General features: G+C 47.6%; 2 protein-coding genes across 3 annotated transcripts in view; one reads left to right on the top strand and one right to left on the bottom strand.

Annotated features, from left to right (window-relative positions):
• DOCK1 (dedicator of cytokinesis 1) overlaps window positions 1-16,031 on the top strand; it is a 702,192-nt gene that overhangs the window by 684,922 nt on the left and 1,239 nt on the right. For both annotated transcript variants that reach the window (XM_061635676.1, XM_061635677.1), the window contains exon 51: window positions 1,997-2,142. In XM_061635676.1, coding sequence (XP_061491660.1) covers window positions 1,997-2,142 — 146 coding nt within the window. The remainder of the gene's footprint in view (window positions 1-1,996; window positions 2,143-16,031) is intronic.
• Window positions 6,268-11,701, bottom strand: LOC133388975 (uncharacterized). The gene is made up of 2 exons (XM_061635675.1): window positions 10,848-11,701; window positions 6,268-7,275 (listed from the first exon to the last, which is right to left on the bottom strand). Exons 1-2 carry the CDS (start codon window positions 11,266-11,268, stop codon window positions 6,671-6,673), a joined length of 1,026 nt encoding a protein of 341 aa, XP_061491659.1. The 5' UTR covers window positions 11,269-11,701; the 3' UTR covers window positions 6,268-6,670.

Genomic DNA, 16,031 nt, shown 5'->3' with positions numbered 1-16,031 from the left:
AATCTGTGTCCTTGGAAATCACACTGTACAGAGATTAAATATTAAAAAAGCACACAAGGCTGTGCACACAAGATCAGCCCAAGGTATCACTCCCAACCCTCCAGTCCAGTATGGTGGACCAGGAATGTGCTAAAGACTCACACACTCTCTCCTCCACTTGGGGGATCCTTTCCTTGTTTGAGGAACCAGGCTGTGATCACACACACCAGCATGCATTCAGCTTGCGGCTGCACATCAGGGCCTGTGTGTTTTGACTTCATGAGTGGACATTTGCAATTGTTTCACACTGAAGCTGATTCTTTTACACATAATTCTTGAAAATGGAATTGCTGCTGTTTTGCATAAGCGTTCAGTGATTCATTTCACTACACCAGTGATGTGATGTTTTATACTACAAAGGCTGTAGGAAAAGCCTCTGGCTACAATCAAAGTCTGTACTGCAGAACAATGAATAAAGTCTTTTACAAGTTTTGAAGAAAGTGATTAGCATGTGCCATCTCTAAATGAAGTTATATTTTACTCGCTACTGCCATCAGAAACTCCACTGTAAAAAACAAAAACTCCATACAGCTTGGAACAATTCCCTGTTAATATGCACTGTGGCAGCAAACATCCTTCCCAATTGTTTTGTGATTGACAAGGGGCATACCTTAGTAAAAGTTATATCTGAAATAAGGGCATCTTGAAGAACCTGAGGTAAGCAAAATGATGCTTCCATTTGGGAAGTATAATCCATTACTGTATTTACTTTGAAGTTTCAAATGACTTTTTTTAACATAAAGCTGAAATAAAGTCACATAATAGTATACAACAGCTGTGTAAAAAGAAAAAAAAACAGAAGCTGTCACTATATGAAGTCACTGGGAGCTGTCATCAGGAAATTTGGAGTGAGGTGTCACCAATATGCAGATGACACCCAGCCCTATCTCTCTGTTCCATCTGAATCAGGAGAGATGGTTGAAGGATTGGACTGGTGCTTGGAGGTGGTAATGGGCTGGATGTGGGCCAATAAACTGAAGCTGAAAAGGCGGAGGTGTTACTCCCCTGGAAGAAGCAGATCCTTAGCTTGGGGATGGTACTAGATGCAACACTGTCAGGTGGCTTCAGTACCTAGGAGTGCCTTTTTCCTGCTCTGGCTAGTTTGTCAGTTATGGACCCTTGGGGACAGAAATTACTTGGCCACTGTATTCCATACTCTGGTAACCAGAGCTTGGAAAAGTTACTTTTTTAAACTACATCTCCCATCAGCTCCAGCCAGCATGGCCACTGGGTTGGGCTGATGGGAGTTGTAGTTCAAAAAAGTAACTTTTCCAAGCTCTGCTGGTAACTTCCAGACTGGATTATTGCAAGGCACCTTTGAAGACGACTCAGAAACTTCAACTGGTCCAAACTCAGTGGTCAGATTACTGGCTGGGGTTCCATTTATAACTTGGATAACCCCCATTCTAAAAGAGTTCCCTTGGTTGCCAGTTCCTTCCCAGGTTCCATTCAAGGTGATCATGTTAGTGCTTAAACCCCTAAAAGACTTAGGCCCCAAATATCTGAAAGACAGCCTCCTTCCCTAGAGACTCTCTTAGGTATTAAGATCTGCAGACGGGGCCCTCTTAGTAGTTCCTCTGCCTTCAGTGGGGCACAGAGTCTTAAACGTTTGAAAGATACTGAGGTGTCAACTTATTTTGTGGTTAATTTAGAAAAATATTGTTTTGCATTTTTCTCTTGGTAACTCTTTTGAACTATTTAAACAATGAATGACTTCTCATTTCATGTAATTAAAGTAATTCCCTAACATTTTAATAAAGATATGTGGCTAATATGTGCATTTAATTCCTGCAAGCTTTGCATGGAAGAGTAGATAATTTTTTTTAAAAAACTGAGTTGCCTTTCTTCCCAGAAAGAGCCACCAACTATTTTCAACTTTAAAACAATTAGTATTGAACAATTACTGTAAATTTGAAGATTGGATGTAGTGATTGTGAGATACGTGTTTTGCTTTCAGATCTGGAACTAAATGGCATGAATAGTTTGGAAATGACAGACATTCCTCCTCCCTTGCCTCTGAAAGGCAGCATGGCAGATTATGGAAATCTCACGGAGAGTCATGAATCTATTAGCCCTGCCACATCACCACCTGTACCTCAGAGAGTAAGTTTTGTAACTAGAAGTGACGTCTTTCAAAGCAAGTCTACATAACGTGTATTACTATAGGCAACAAGTATTTTTATGGAGAAGTCCACATAATGGAGATTATTTTATTTTATGCACCATAGTTTCTAAGCTGTGTACACTAAGGTTAAAAAAAATACAGTACAAATAAAATCAGTTAAAATCAACTTTAAAATCAGAAAAATACCTGCTGAAATAAAAAAAGAGTCTTCAGTAGGTGCCAGATGTTCAAGAGGAAAGGGTCCTGTCTGATCTCACCTGGGAGGGAGGTCCATAGAATTGGGGCCGCAATACTAAACACACATCTTCTGGTGGATACGAGCCACACCTTGGAGCCATGGAGGACCACTAACAGTGACTCCTGAAGACCTCAGTGATCAAGCAGAGATATAAAAATCAGGAGGTCCCTGCTAAGAATGTCATATTGAATATTTCTGGCACCACCACTCTTCCACTGGCAACTTCACATGACTTGTCAGGAAGGGGTCTCCATGTTCTGGAATTAATGGTGAATTTTATGGAGAGTAGCAGTGGAGCCTTCGGGTTTTGTCTTTGGCACATGGAGGAAAAATGGTATGCTTGGTCAGGGTTTGGGGTCCTACAAGAGCCTTGACCATCTAATTTACTTTTCACATAGTTAGAAGTCACCTAACATAATACAACGTTTGCATTTTTCCCAAACGTTGTTGTTGTTAACCTTTATTACCTGCCCTTCACCCAAAGGTCCCAGGGCAGGTTGCAACAATTTTAAAATACAGCATTAAAAACAATTAATTCTACCTAAAATCACAAATAGGGTAGGTTCCAAAAGTATACATCTCAGGTGTCAAAGACTAGGGTAAAGAGGAGTATCTTCAGCATTCACCTAAAACTGTACAATAAAGTTGCCAGATGCACTTTGGTGGAGAAGAAGTTCTACAACTTGTCCCACAAATGTTCTTTCCAAACTACCCATTTTTTTCCTGCACCTGCCTGTTTTGGATCTGGCTCCCCATTAATAAAAAGCCCTGCCCCCCCACTTGCTTCTGGGTTGTAAAACAGGAAACCAGCTGGTGTTCTTCTAGACCTTGGGTCTCCTCTTCCTGATCTCTAGTGAACTGCTATAGAACAGGTTTTTGTTAGGGCAGAAAAGAATGCTGAAACTCATTCTATATGATTTGTATGTGAACACAGATTAATTGGGTAGTGAAACCTATGCATAAAAACTAAGTATTGTAAGACAGGCTGATGGAGGCTGTTAAAAAGACAGAGGAGAGTCCCAGCAGCAACACAGATTTTGTTTTTCCAATCTTATTTCAGAGGAGAAAATAAACTATATTTCAGGCAAGTTTAATACATGAGTTTTACTTCACTGGCATTCACTCACCAGTTTCCTAAAGGCAATTTTGCTACTCTACGTAATGGATTGCTGAAATACTTGAGCAAAAATTGTCGCTGCTGGTGATAAGAAATTCTTAGATTTCTGTTTCTAACATCATATTAAGCTATTCACATACATTCAACTTTTCAACATTTCTGGAATTTTTGACCTAAGCAAACAAGTTGTATATCACAAAGTATTTGGATTGCAATTGCAGCCCATTGGATGAGAATATCATTTTAGCCAATTTTGAATGCACTGGAAGAAAAATCATTTTATCATGATGATTTATTCACACATTTTTTTAAAACTGTGTCTTACCCATTGTCATTTTGAAACATTTACTATGAGATATGCACATATGCATGCACATGCACACACATGCAGCCTTATATAATTTGGTATTATAACTTCTTTTTTTGAAAGGTTTTCTTAATAAATATATCTGAACATAAAATAGCATATTTGGTTTCTTGCAAAGATGTTCTGCATGAAGACTTTTTCTGTCTTTCAGAGGCTTACACACATCATTGCATATAAAATCAGCTGCATACTTAGCATTCAAAATCAAGAACAGAAAAAAATAGACAATGGAACACTAACATTTATAACATTGGCTCTAAAGCTTACTAAGCACACAAATAATGGCTTGAATCCCATCAATCCAAAAGTAGATACAAAGCTTGATGATGAATGTGGCATAGAGAGGAAGCAATGCCCAATGCATAATAAGAGAACTAATACAGGCAAAAATAGCATGTGATCGCTTTCTCTGATGCTTTTTTCTATGCCAGAGAAATCTGCTCATAGCAAACATTATAGGTGAATAAACATATACATCTGTGTACAGTAAGTTGGAAAAGTTTGTCACACATACCCCTTGAGTGCCCATCCCTTTGGTATTCTGTGAACACTGTTACATCTCTAGATTAAAGGGATACAAGGTATCTAATTTCATTACAGTGCTACTTGATTAATTACTCTGTGGAGGGCAATGAGCTCCAGTGGAGGATCCTCATTGGAGGAAGCTGTCTCTGGTGAATCCTCCTTCCCCCTGCAGCCCCCACCTTTCATGCTGATCCAGAGGGTCTCCCAGTTCTCCAGAGCAGTTTTCCAGGGAGCACTGGGTGCAGCAGGGGGAATGATGAATTGAGAAAGAGAGCCTTTCCACCTCCTTCCAATGGAAGCAGAGGGCCAACTGTGGACCTCAGCCCATCATGTCCTATTCAGGAATGGAAGTGCTCCATCTGTTCATGGGTAGCAGTGGAGACTCCTTGCTAGAGGAAGTGGTGAGGTGAGGTGATTTTCACCAATTTCTCTTTCCCTCCGCTGCCTCCCATGCTGCCGTAAACCCTCTGGAGCAGTTTTTTCAGAGGACACAGAGGGCTACAAGAGGAAGGAGGAACTGACAAAAATAAACTCCTTGGCCCCTTCCTCCAGTACAAGCAAAATGCTGCTGATTTCAAGGCTGTATCTAATCTATTTCATGCCAATTGCTTCATTGAGGGTAAAATAATTAAATAATCTCATTCTAGAGCTGTATGAATAGGCTCTACCTGTTTATTCTGTTGGAGAGATCTGTAGTGTGCACAATAGGGTTTTGTTCCTGCACACCGAGGGTTTTCTTTTTCGTACAAGAAAATAGAAAGCTCTGCAAACATTTAGATTTGGGGGAATGATCCCCAAAGGATAGGTCTCCAGGAGTTTGTGAGTAGACCTCTGGTAGGGAGATAAGGATAATGCGGAGGGAGCAAATCTGATGTTTATGGAAGGGTGAAGGTAATCAGTTTCCCTAGCTGAGTCCCCTTTAAAAAATAGTTTAATGATTGCGGCCTATTGCCGAAATAAAACACAGACACCATTGCTTGGGTAAATGATGGGCCACTTTATTTAAACAGAATCAATTGAATAATGAACCTGCAGAAGGGAGATTAAGGGCGGGGCGTTCTGGAGATCCAGGCAAAGCCTGTTAGCAGCTATCGGGCGATCATGCCCTGCCTGAGCCTGGGGGCTGCCCTGTGCCAGCCCCCCCAGCTCCAGCCACACCCTGAAGATGTGTAGGGGGTCCAACCCGCATCACCGCCCCTCGGAGCCCTGAAACTCTGAGCGGATGAGGCACGTTGGCCCCAAAGGCGGCCCGTACCCTGTCCCCGGGCCGTGTAGCCCTGAGCTGCAGGCCTCCGGACCGCCTGTCACCCCCAAAGGTGCCTAAAGGTGTCACCTAGCTGCCCTTTCCCTTTAACCTTTCCCCGCACTTCTTCGCTTGCATCCAAAAGTGACCGTTAACAATACAAACTAAACAGCCCAATCAGCCTATTGACCCCCAGGGGCACCCGTGCTAACCCTTGACCCCTCCCCCCAACCACAGTGTGGAGTAGGCAAAAGAAACCTGCCAGCAAAGCGAGGCAGGCAGGCCAAAAATTCCTAGTCGGCCCCGTAGCGACCAAATGGATCACACTGCAGCAGAGGGAGGGTCGGGCGGGTGCCGCCGAAATTCAAACTGGATGGCGGGAAGCAGGCGGGGCGGCCTTAAATAGCCTTCAGCCGCCCCGCCTCCCTGCCGCGTCACACGACGGCGCGCCAGCGCGCCGTGTGTGCACGCATCCCATCCAAGATGGCGGCCGGGACATCGACAGCGGCCGCAAGCTCGTTCCTCTGCCCGGTAGGTCCCAGGCGCGGAACGGGATTGCGGCCTATTGCCGAAATAAAACACAGACACCATTGCTTGGGTAAATGATGGGCCACTTTATTTAAACAGAATCAATTGAATAATGAACCTGCAGAAGGGAGATTAAGGGCGGGGCGTTCTGGAGATCCAGGCAAAGCCTGTTAGCAGCTATCGGGCGATCATGCCCTGCCTGAGCCTGGGGGCTGCCCTGTGCCAGCCCCCCCAGCTCCAGCCACACCCTGAAGATGTGTAGGGGGTCCAACCCGCATCACCGCCCCTCGGAGCCCTGAAACTCTGAGCGGATGAGGCACGTTGGCCCCAAAGGCGGCCCGTACCCTGTCCCCGGGCCGTGTAGCCCTGAGCTGCAGGCCTCCGGACCGCCTGTCACCCCCAAAGGTGCCTAAAGGTGTCACCTAGCTGCCCTTTCCCTTTAACCTTTCCCCGCACTTCTTCGCCACAGAAGGGGGACAAGCCTCTGCTTAGTCCCCCTTTACCCCACACCCGATAAGAATCTGGTGTAAACCCTTCTGCAGGTCCCTTAGAAAGATGTCGTTGCCCTTGTCCGTCAAATGGACGCCGTCAGGCCGAAACAGCTCAAGCTTGTTGTGGCCCACCTCTGGGTGGTGGATGACAGAACCTCCTAAGTCCCTAAGGGCCCTCTGAATTTGCCTGTTCACCTTTTTCCGTGCCCTGTCCATCCCTCGTGGGTCACCAGCACAATTCCACCTCCTGCGCGGCAGGATGTCTGACCACACTAAGTGCACCCCCGGCCAGCGACGTGCAATGGCCCGGAGGTCACCGCATGCCTGTTCAATTAGGGCCTTGCCCTTTAACAGACCCAAGTCGTTGCCCCCGAGGTGGATCACCAGCACCTGGGGCGCTGCCACTTCCACAGCCGGTTGAAACAAGGCTGGCAGGAGCCCATCCCAACGCATCCCCCGACGTCCCAGCCACCGCACTGCGGCCCATTGACTGAGCCCCAGCTGCGTGCCGAAGCGAGACTTCGCCGCCCTGCGGCCTGCCCAGAACATCATACTGTGGCCACATAGGAGGATGCGTGGCAGCTCCGATCTTGTCCGGCGATCTGTTGAAACAACAACGACATTGGGTAACAATGGGGGGGGGCCCTGGGGGGGGGCAAAATCTAGCCGCTGGCGCCGTGTGTGTCAGCAAGTGGTCTAACGTAGGCCTTGTACGCGTCCGAGGACCACCCGCCCACGGCCTGAAGCCTGTCTTTAGTAAAGCCCAATAGGGCCGCCGTGGAGGCCGCGCCTATCCGGAAGGAGTGTGTCCCGAACTTACTGGGGTCCACGCCTAAGTTCCCCAGTGCGGCCTTCGCCACGGACCAGAACTGGTATCTGGTAAGGGGCTGGGAGTTCCTATGTATAAATAGGTACCCTGACTGCGACCCCCTCGCTGCCACAAAACCGCGCAGGGCTGTTACTGGGCAGAGTTCTTGCTGCCGGCATGGGGCTAATACCACCAGGCGCCCCTTACCATGCTGGTCCGTTTTAGACCGCCTGAGCCGCAGGATGGCCCGCTCTGCCCTCCAGCTGAGGTCGGAGACTAGCAGGGCTCGGAGGGAGTTATCCCTCTTGGAAGCTGCCACCACCTCCCCGATTCGGAAGGCCCCAAAAAACAGAGTGAGGGCCGCAGCATGATATAGCAGGGCCTCGAAAGGGGAAGAACACAAGTGCTTCCACTGTCCCTGCAGGCCAAACAATAGCTCTGGGGAAAAGGGGAGGCGGGCATCCGGGGGGCAAGGGCGCTCGCGGGACCAACCCTCCAGCATCCGGCGCACCCTAAAGTCACCCGTGTAGTCCTGAAAGCCCCGTGCCTTCGCTAGGAAAGCGAGGCCTGAGAGCTTACCTTTGATGGTCCTGACTGAAAGGCCTCTCCGTTTCCCCTCCACGCAGAACTCCATAAGCTGCTCGACCGGGATGGGCCACTCCTGGACGTAACCCCTGGACTCTCTGAAGTTAGATAGATCCCTACCTGCCCCCTGGTAGCTGGCCAAAGTGCTGGGCGCCACAGAAAGGCTTATGGCCCTTTCTGATTCAATCCTCCAATCTCCCATAGCGCTGGGGGGAACACCTCCGGCAGAGCCCTTGCCCACGGTGCCAGCTGGCGAAACTTCTCCATCTGGTTCCGTGATAGAGCATCAGCAATACTATTGTCAATACCCGGAACGTGGCGCGCCAGGAACTGAATATTATAGTGAAGACATTGGAGCACGAATGCTCGCACCAGAAGCATAACGTTGGGGTTTCTAGAGGACAGGGTGTTAATAACGTGCACTGTGGGGAGGTTGTCGCACCAAAAGTGGACTGCGGAATTACACAGCTTGTCGGGCCAGAGGTGTACGGCCACGACGATGGGGAAGAACTCCAAGAACGTCAGGTCTCTGGTCAGGCCCGCCAGTGTCCAGCCCTGTGGCCAGCTGCCGTGGCACCATGAGTCATGCAGAATGACCCCAAAACCGAAGGCACCCGAGGCATCGGAGTGCACCTGTAGTTCTGCCTCCAACAGGCGATCCCTTCTCCATAGGGAGACCCCATTAAAGTCCCGCAGGAAGGTGGACCACACTGTCAGGTCAGCCCTAAGAGCGGCTGTCACCCGTGTGCGGTGGTAGGATCGTGATAGGCCAGCCATGGCATCATATACGCGCCGCAGGAAGGCGCGGCCGGGCGCTACAACCCTGCAGGCAAAGTTCAGCTGGCCTGCCAGCCATTGGAGAGTGGCTAATGTCACCTTGTTAGAACTGACCACCTCTGAGATCTTCTCCCTGAGGGCCCCCAACTTGTCCTGAGGAAGCCTGCAGCATTGGGCCACCGTATCTATCTCGATGCCCAGAAACGTGATAGCAGTGGATGGGCCCTCAGTTTTTTCGGCCGCGAGGGGGACGCCCAGCTCCCCAGCCAGCCCCGCGAAATGTGCCATGAACGCCCTGCAGGTGCCTGAGTCCGCAGGGCCCGCAAACAGGTAGTCATCTAAATAGTGTACCACTGATTGCAAGCCTGCGCGCCTCTTGACCGCCCACTCCAAGAAGGAGCTGAAGCGCTCGAAAACAGAGCATGATATAGAGCAGCCCATAGGCAATGCCCTGTCCACGTAATATTCCCCATCAAAAGCCAAGCCCAACAGCTCGAAGTCCTGTGGGTGGACCGGGAGGAGGCGGAAAGCAGACTTGATGTCACACTTTCCCATAAGGGCCCCAACCCCGCAGTCCCTGACCATTCGCACAGCACAGTCGAATGATGTGTAGCGGACTGAGCACAGCTCCGCTGGGATAAAGTCATTGACTGACTCACCCTGTGGAAAGGACAGGTGGTGTATCAGGCGAAATTCACCTGGTGCCCTCTTGGGAACGAGGCCCAACGGGGAAACTCTGAGTGAGGGGATGGGTGGTGCAGCAAAGGGGCCCAGAACCCGGCCGGCTACTACTTCCTTCTTAATTTTTTCTCTCAGAACTGATTCCATGCCTTCCACTGACTTAAGGTTGCAGGACATGAAAGGTCGCCTGGGACCTAAATAGGGGATCCGAAAACCCACTGTGAAGCCTTCTAATAAAAACTGGGCATCTAGGACTAGGGGGTAAAGGTGGAGTAAGTGTCGGAGCACGGCAATTTTAATTGGGCTGGGGCCCCTTTCCCTGAGCTGCGCCTGCAGCCCCTGTCCTCCTTGCGCCAGCCGAATCCCTGTTTCCACCCCTGAAGGGGCGGCCCCTGGGGCAGCTAGTGCAGGCGTGGGGGCCCCCACATATGGCACATTCATGTCTGAACCTGCACGGGCTCCGACCGCAAAGGCCACGCGAGCTGAACTCCCAGCAAAGCAGGCGGGGTTGAACCCCCTGCCCCGCAGGCCCGCGGGAAGCAGTTGCTGATGCCTGGCGCGCCAAGAGATGGCCGCTGTCCGCCCTATCGCCTGCCATGGGTCTAGAATGCGCCATAAATTGCAGCCACAGGTCAGCCTCCTTCTTGTCCCAGGGGAGGGATGTATCAAAAGCCGCCCTCATACGGAACGCCTGGTCGTAGTCTAGCCATGCCGTCCCTTGAAACTCCGAGTAGCCCCGGTATATGATATCGAGGTATTTGATTAGTACCGAGGCCCTGTGAGGCTGCCTCTGTATTACCACCCCCATGTAGGTAAGGAATGCAGGCAGCCAGTTAGCCCAAGAGCGCTCTACCCGTCGGCGCTTGGGCCTATCGGGCTCTGCATGTTCTCCTTTATCCTTATCCTTCCCAACCGGCTCCCTGTACAGGAGCGAGAATAGGTCCACATACTCTCCCCTCCATATTCTGTCCTTCGTAGCAGGCAGAAGATGAAAACCCAGTGGGGCAGACGTTTCCCCAAAAGGTATGGCCCCCTCTCTGACTGATCCCAGGGGGTCGGATATCTCTGCAGGGGGGTTGGCAGACAGGGCGGGCTGCTGTCCTCCTTCCGTCGCCGTCCCAGCAGCGAGGTGCCAGACCTGCTCGCAGGCCTCCCTTAGGGGATGCTGCTGCTGTGGCGTAACCTCCCCCCCGCAGGCGGAGGTCCCTGCCTGCCCATATCCCTCGGTTACCGCTGGTGGGGAAAAGGGCCAGTAGGGGTACCCCCAGGGGGCCCAGCTCCACTGCTGCTGTCCTTGTTGTTGTGGCATGATAGAGGACTCACCCTGTGTGCTTTCCGCCGAAGGTCCTTGTGCGGGCTGCATTGTTGGGGCTGCTTGCAGGGTGGGATTTGCGCCTGGCTCTATGCTGGGCGTCCTCGCCTCAGCCCTGAGCCCGGCCTCCAGCACATCCAGTCGCGCTAAGATGGAAGCAACAGCCCCTGCATCAGCACTGTTCACTGGCCGCTGTGTTTTCCCCCGAGACCGTTTGGGTGGTGGGTCCTTCTTCTTCCCTGTCACAGGTTGGTCCCGGGGTGCATTAGGGTGGCTTGAGCCATGTTCTAGGGCTTCCAACCTGGCTAATATGGCCGCCCATGGTGGCCCCTCCCCACTCCTTGCCCCCTCCGCCGCTGGGGGTGGGCATCTCCCCCCTGCTCTGGGGGCCTTTCCCTTCCCTTTTGGCCCCCCTTGTCCTTTCTTGGGCATACTAGAGGGAGATAGGGGGCCCCGCTTGCAAAAAAAAAAAAAAAAAGGACGTGATTACAAAGCGTTGTGAAGGAGCCCGCCTGCTTATTCAATACCCCCACCCGGCACCCAATTATCCTGGAGGGTAGCCTAATTGCCCTGCACGTGGCAAGGGTTGATGGTTGGGGTCGTGCCCCACCTCCCCCGCGTTAACTAAAATTAACAATTAAATTTAAAAGTTGCCGGCCAAAGGCCGCCTAGCCTGTGGTCCTCGCCGTGCTGGATCCGATCCTGCGCTGCCGCCTCGTCGTGACTGCCCCAGGATCCTCGCCGCCTAGGCCTTGTTGCCCGCCGCCACTGCCTCCCTGTCTCTCAATGAGGTTGGGGGGGGGCGCTCGATGCCGCCCAGCCACCCTGGCCACAGGAAGCCTCCGGAGGCCCACGTGCGCCGGCAGAGAAGCCGCCGCTGAAGCTGCTGCTGCCGAAATTGCGAAGCTGCTGCTGCCGCGATCGCTGCCAAAGGAACCCCGCCGAAGCTGCCGCCAAAGGAGCCCGGCCGAAGCAGCCGCTGAAGGAAGCCGCGCCGAGCCGAAGCTGCTGCTGCTGCGGCTGCCCCGATTGCCGCCGAAATTCAAACTGGATGGCGGGAAGCAGGCGGGGCGGCCTTAAATAGCCTTCAGCCGCCCCGCCTCCCTGCCGCGTCACACGACGGCGCGCCAGCGCGCCGTGTGTGCACGCATCCCATCCAAGATGGCGGCCGGGACATCGACAGCGGCCGCAAGCTCGTCCCTCTGCCCGGTAGGTCCCAGGCGCGGAACGGGAAACTGTGGCATAATTATTTCATTGAAATAACAGTAAGTTACTTTTATGAGACCTTCTAACAGGCAGATTTCATATAACAAAGCCTTGAAGACTCTTTTTTTAATTCAGATATATAATTCAAAGATTTCTATGATCTAGATTGCATGAAAATGTGCCTGTTGTTGCTTTCCATTATCTCCATATACAGTGTTACTACTATGAGGACACAACATTGCAAGTGGATTACCGGATTAGTAACAGTCTGTACACAATTTTATTTATTTAAGGTATTTTTACCCTGCTCATCAGCCAAAAAAGGACCCCAGCTTGCAATAGTCAGTAATAAGTTGGTCACTTACAATCTAACTTATAATCTAAAAGACAAAGGAAAAAGGATTTGGATGGAAGAAGAAAAAAGCAAACTTGCGCTTTAGTCCTTAGTTACAAAGTTCTTTCTGGAAAGAAGGATGGATTCAATCTCCCTGCAGCTGCTCCTTCTTTGGCTGATGTATGGGGCCAGTTTAGGCTCGCCCTTGCCATGATATTCTTTTGGTGGGGCAGGGAAAGTCTCTGTGTAGCCCTTGATTTCCTGGTGAATGCAAAGGCCAAAATGTGCTGCTCTTCAGCCCTACAGCAATTGTCAATTATGCACTACATCAGAGAGAATAGGAGTTATTTCCTTGTTAAGGGAAAGATGTTAGGTAGGAGGCCTCTCCTGATCTCACTATGTATAGAGGTTTTGAAAAGTATTTTGTGAACAAATCCAGTCTGCAGGTGAAAGTCTGGGGAAAGTTTATAAAACTAAAGGCATTTGTATGAATTACGAAATGTAGAATTCAAATGAAGGCTATGCATTGCTTTATGGACCCAGCTGCATTAGTCCAAATGTTTACAGGATCTGTATTGCCTTGACAATTACTGACAGTATTATTATATAATGTCATCAAAATCTACTATGTAGTAGCCAATGTCATGCCCTCCAGATGTTGTTGGACTTTTAACTCCCAGCCAACAGGGCCAATGATCAGGAATGATGGAATTTGTTGACCAACAACATCTGAAGGGTACCACATTGGCTACCCCTGTTAGGACATTATTCAGGGTAAGCAGTATACATTCAAGATACTTTATAATGTAGAAACTCTGCTCTACATCAAACTTCAAAAGGAAATTATAAAGTAAAATAAATGTAGATAAGAATAAAGAGATGCATATCTATGTGTGTCTTTTGAGGATCTAATAAATGTTATAGCTGACTATAGAAAAGCAAGTAACACTGAATAAGTTTTTGTTCCTGTAGAGAGCGTTTCAGTAGGCTAATAAAATCAAAATGAACTTCTCTTAAATATCCACGATTCAGTGTGCAATTTAGATTTTATTCTAATCCATGGATTATTCCGAAGGAGAAATCCTTATTGCTTTTATATGTAACATTTTGCCATGACTGTACATTGTGCTGTATTCCATCAAGACTGTGAAGACAAACAAGTCATTTTTAAGCACAATTGCTTCTTTTAATACAAAAGAGAACCAAACAAATGAGAGCAATTTGGTATTTGAAATGGAAGGGACAGATTGCTTGTATGTTGCAGATGTGCCTTTTACATAAGGTTCCCATTTCCCCTGAGGTACACGTGAGTGAGGGAAATCTGCCTACAACAGGGTTTAAGTTGAACTGGCAAGCTCTATCATTATTTTAGAGAGAAAGCAATCTCTTAAAACCCGAAAAAGCACCCTAGAAACTTCTGAAACATAAACCCAGACATTTAATTAATGTAAAGGTAAGGAAAATTCGATTTTATATTTCAGCTGCGTTGTAAATGGAAATGTTTGGGCGTATGTGATATTGTTCTTGAGATTCCAAATAGTCCTTTTGCCAATTTAATTTTAAAGAAAAGGAAAGAAACCAGAGAATTGTTCATAATGCAAAATGCAATAAAAATGAAAACAAGTGTAGCAAATAGCTAACCACCCATCACTTCAATCTCACAACGTGTCATTTTTCACTTTCAGTTCCAGGGGTACCAACAAACAAGATAGTAGGTGTGGAGCTACTTATTAGGGGTCTCAAGTATGCTGAAGTGATTTCAGTTTGTTATTAGGAAACAAGATCTCCTTTCAAATATGTATATTTGACCTTTTCTGGCTCAAAACAACCATATTGACATTTTAGAAGGCAGCATGTTTTACTACAGTTCAAATTTGTTAGCATGGAGCAATGCACATGAGCTCCCTTCGTGACCTAAATCCTCATACTATCTTATTCCCTACCTGACACATACCTTATTGTAGAAAACAAACTGTGAGGCTGAAGCAGACTCTCATCTCTGAGTTTGTGTATTGTTCTATGCACCAGAATATTACGCAACAACAGCTGTGACTATTTGAATTGATTTTTGAGGTGTCCATGGTGCTTTTTTGTTGGGGCCTTTTATCACACTGATAACATATCTTGAGTAATAACCAGAACCAGTTCAGATTTGGACTTAGAGTACAAAGCCCCATCTGCACTATGCATTTAAAGTCAAGGTCTATGGTCTTCTATGGTCTTCAACAGGGCTCCAATACATACACAGTGATTTGCCTTAAGTCGGATCTGCCTCATCCTCTTTAGCCCTGGGAAATGATCTGAACATACAGCATAATGTACATACAGAACATTCCCCAACAGTGAACACATTCCTGCTCTAATATTTCCTCCTCTCAGGCGCACCCCCTCATCCACTGCATGGGAGTGAAGGTGTTCATAACCAGTGATTTTTTGTTTCTAAATAGTTCTATGTTTGTATATTGAATTCAGAATTTAAAAAACTTGAATTCTGACTTGAAAAGACAAAATCAGGACTAAGACAAAAGAAATAAGTACAGTAATATTTTCCAGCTACCTCAAACATTTTGTGCCATTTTTATGACATCAATGACTAAACTTGGCAAACATTGTGGATTATATCCAGACCTAGTCGTGCTTAGAGCAGACTCCCTGAAATCAGTGGGACAAAAGAGTAGATTTCAGCAGGTCTACTCTAAACATGACTAAGTCTGGATTCATCCCTGTATGTGCGCATTATAGTCACTGAGGTTGTGTTGCATGGATAACATCTTTATAACCTTCTGTTTAGAAGCAGGTCTACTAGCGATCTGACAAATGTATTGAATAGATTTACCATATGAAAAGTGAAATGCAGAAAGGGTGAATAAGAAAACATCAAAAATAGGGGTGAGGAGTGAAGTAATAAAGGAGATATTAAGATGTGGAGCAGCAAAATGGAAAGGAAGAGTTTATGTTCACTTGATGGGCTACGATTGCGTGAAAGATAACTCTGTCGGGTACAATGCTGCAGTATCACTTCAGTGTGCATTCTCAATGAAGCTGTTGAAAAATCACCCTGAAAGTAACATGTGAGCAATTATATGATAGCTTGACAGTATCCTTACAATATGGATTTTTGTCATTGGCCATACAGCTTGGTCTTTATGGGAGTAAGTAATTTATCACATATCTAGTCTGAGCTGCTGTCATGAATTTGATTAAGCCAACTGATGGCTCCTGTCATTTCCTAGAACTCAGAACTTAATGTCATTTAGTAGCTAAATATTTTAACATTAAGAGTAGCAGTAAGCTTTAATTTCTATATGGTGGCAAATAGATGGCTGTTTATAAGATATTTCACTCTTTTTGTACCTTTCTAAAAGAGTATTGGAAGTTAGTTACAAAAGAAAAGAAGGGAAAGTATTCTAGCATTAGTCTCTCATCTCGATAATGCTTAGGGCTAAGATGGTTAATAAAGACCAATAAAGTCAGAAGTTACCTGCTTATTTAACAGATCTTTTAGAAACAGGGTTAGTTAATCAATCTTGAGAAGTTAGTGTCAGTATTAAACACCAGACTCAACATCCAGCAGCAAAACACTGTTCGTAAGACCAAAAATGGAGCAGAATTAAATGACTACACCTCTTTATCCAGCATGTCAGAGCTGTGTGTA

Source organism: Rhineura floridana, chromosome 7 (assembly GCF_030035675.1).
Source record: "Rhineura floridana isolate rRhiFlo1 chromosome 7, rRhiFlo1.hap2, whole genome shotgun sequence".
Lineage (NCBI taxonomy): Eukaryota > Metazoa > Chordata > Lepidosauria > Squamata > Rhineuridae > Rhineura > Rhineura floridana.
Note: the sequence above shows the minus strand (reverse complement) of the source record. Positions and strands in the feature narration are given on the sequence as shown.